Raw genomic sequence first — 2,565 nt, 5'->3', positions numbered from 1 at the left:
GGGGAGGAGGAGGAGGAGGATTCTTGTTAATATCAAAATATTAAATTACTCGTCAATTCGTTACATTGGATTCCGGCTCAGAAGGCTATAAGAATTGTGTTTTAAGACCGAAAATATTGCGGCGCGAAGTTTGTATGGGACTGGATATTGTACAACAATAAAATTATTATACACATCAACATCTGTGTCGTATTAGGCTTTACTTCATTATGTATTTCTTTTTTTCTTTACAGCCACGCACAATATTCCGATGAAACGGTTAAACTGATGACTACTGGCTACCTTTGTCCTCAGTGCCTCAGTAAACATTGCGAGCTCCCTGTGGAATGTAGAGCTTGTGGTCTTACTCTAGTATCCGCTCCACATTTAGCGCGATCATACCATTACCTATTTCCTGTTGAGCCTTTTAAAGAAACTGCATCTGAGAGCGATCATTCTTTCTGCTTTGGTTGCCAAAAAATTTTTGCTCAAAATGACAAAAAGGTAATTTTCCTATCATTCCTCCTCTATGTTATTAAAAGAAGTTATTCTTTTAGAAAATTATTAAAATTTGTGATCAATTAAACGATTTATTTAATCACGAATATTAAACAAATATTTTATCAAAGAGAAAATATATATTATATCTTGGCACAGACATAATATATATTTTCTCTTTGATGAAATATTCGTTTAATATTCGTAATTAAGGGGTTAGACCACCTTTGAGGCTTTAAAAGATACCTAAGTTTGGAATTTTTTTGTGAGTAAATAGATAACTTTATTAAAAATCTATCTAGAGGACATTGTTGTATATATACATATAAGAAAACAAAGAAAATATATATTTTTTTTTAATATCCAAAATGGTGGCGCACTTGCGGCCTACTTACGGAATCCTTTTTTCCTGTATCTTCAAATTAGTGTACAAAATTTCAGGCACATGGTTTGACCTTGAACAAAATACAAAGAATGTTTATTATTTACATATTAAAGACTAATGAAGTACGTAGGGGTTTTTAAAAATATTGATTTTTCTTAAAATTGCAGCTATTTTACGAACAGTGTGTATTTTTCGCAAATACAAGTCTTTCTTAAAATAGTTACCATTTTGAAAAAAATCAATATTTTGAAAAACCCTTACATACTTCATTAGCCTTTAATATGTAGATAATGAAAATTCTTTGTGTTTTGTTCAAGGTCAAACCTTGTCCCTAGAATCCTGTATACCGATAGAAAAAAAGGGATTTTGCAAGTGTAGGCCAGTGCGCCGCCATTTTGGACATAAATAAAATAAAGAAATATTTTTTAAGTTTCTTACATGTGTACAATAATGTCCTCTAAACAGATTTTAAATAAAGTTATCCATTTACTCACAAAAAAATCTCAAACTTTAGGTATCGTTTTAAAACCTCAAGGTGGCGTAATCCCTTAAATAATTTGTTTAATTGGTATCACACACACACACACACACACACACACACACACACACACACACACACACACACACACACACACACACACACACACACACACACACACACACACACAATTGAAAATTGTGATATAAGGCAGTTCTGAACTAGAAGAATTTGTCATCAATATTTAGCTAATATTTGAACATTTTAGACAGCAAAAATAACATATGTATTTATTTTTAGGTATATACTTGCGGAAAGTGTAATCAAACGTTTTGTTTAGACTGTGAGATATTTATTCATGAGATATTGCATACGTGTCCTGGTTGTGCAATAAATCCTGAAACATACAAAAAGTCTATAGATAAATCTTAAAATCATCCATTTAATGTAAATTCTGTTATAAAAACTGCCAAAGAGCAACCAAAATTGTGTTACATATATAATAATAACATAACAGAAAAATTAATTTTACAATAATTTTATTGTTTGCATATTAATATAATTAATTTAGTAGTTGCAACTACATTTGCCATTTGTTAAAAGATGTATAATTCAGTAAACAATTCTATTGTCCAATCCTAATGCTATCTAATACTATCTAATATCGTATTTTAAAAAATTTCAGATGAAATGTTTGAAGCAAATATTGTAAATATCAAAGCCCCAGTGATTACTACTCGTAATATTTACTAGCGCAAAACAATTATGCTTTCGATCGTATTATAACCAATTCTATAAAATTTTGCATAGAAGGTGTACCGCAGTGAACTATAGTTTATTGTAACGCTGGCAATTCCCATGAATAATGCAAACAATAAAATTATAATAGCTGTTAAATTAATTATTACGTTATGTTAGAATTGAAACTAGATAAAATCTAAAAACACATTATTTCGGTTCAAGTAAAAATAATAATCAAGGTAAAGAAGAGATTACAACCAACTTGTGCATTGGTTAAATGGAAATTAAAACCTTGTAATATTGATATGTGTGTAAGTACACTAATGTATAAAAAATTTCTATAAATTTGTATTTATGTGAACAGTAAGTAAAATTATAAGTCATTTTTATTTATAATTACAAAATAGATTACAGTAGAAAATTGTTGAGCGATATATATATAGGTATATATATATATATATATATATATATATATATATATAGA

The 2,565-nt window shown here is 28.9% G+C and overlaps 1 protein-coding gene across 6 annotated transcripts in view; it reads left to right on the top strand.

Annotated features, from left to right (window-relative positions):
* LOC105452619 (general transcription factor IIH subunit 2) overlaps positions 1-2,448 on the top strand; it is a 5,042-nt gene extending 2,594 nt beyond the window's left edge. For all 6 annotated transcript variants that reach the window (XM_011693912.1, XM_011693896.1, XM_011693930.1 and 3 more), the window contains exons 7-8: positions 234-483; positions 1,641-2,448. In XM_011693912.1, the coding sequence (XP_011692214.1) occupies positions 234-483; positions 1,641-1,772 (382 nt within the window). In that variant the 3' untranslated portion in view covers positions 1,773-2,448. The remainder of the gene's footprint in view (positions 1-233; positions 484-1,640) is intronic.
* The last annotated feature ends 117 nt before the right edge of the window (positions 2,449-2,565 follow it).

The sequence above is a fragment of the Wasmannia auropunctata genome, unplaced genomic scaffold (genome assembly GCF_000956235.1).
Source record: "Wasmannia auropunctata unplaced genomic scaffold, wasmannia.A_1.0 LD336106.1, whole genome shotgun sequence".
Classification (NCBI taxonomy): Eukaryota; Metazoa; Arthropoda; class Insecta; order Hymenoptera; family Formicidae; genus Wasmannia; species Wasmannia auropunctata.
The sequence above is the reverse complement of the archived record's forward strand: the minus strand, read 5'-3'. Positions and strand labels throughout refer to the sequence as shown.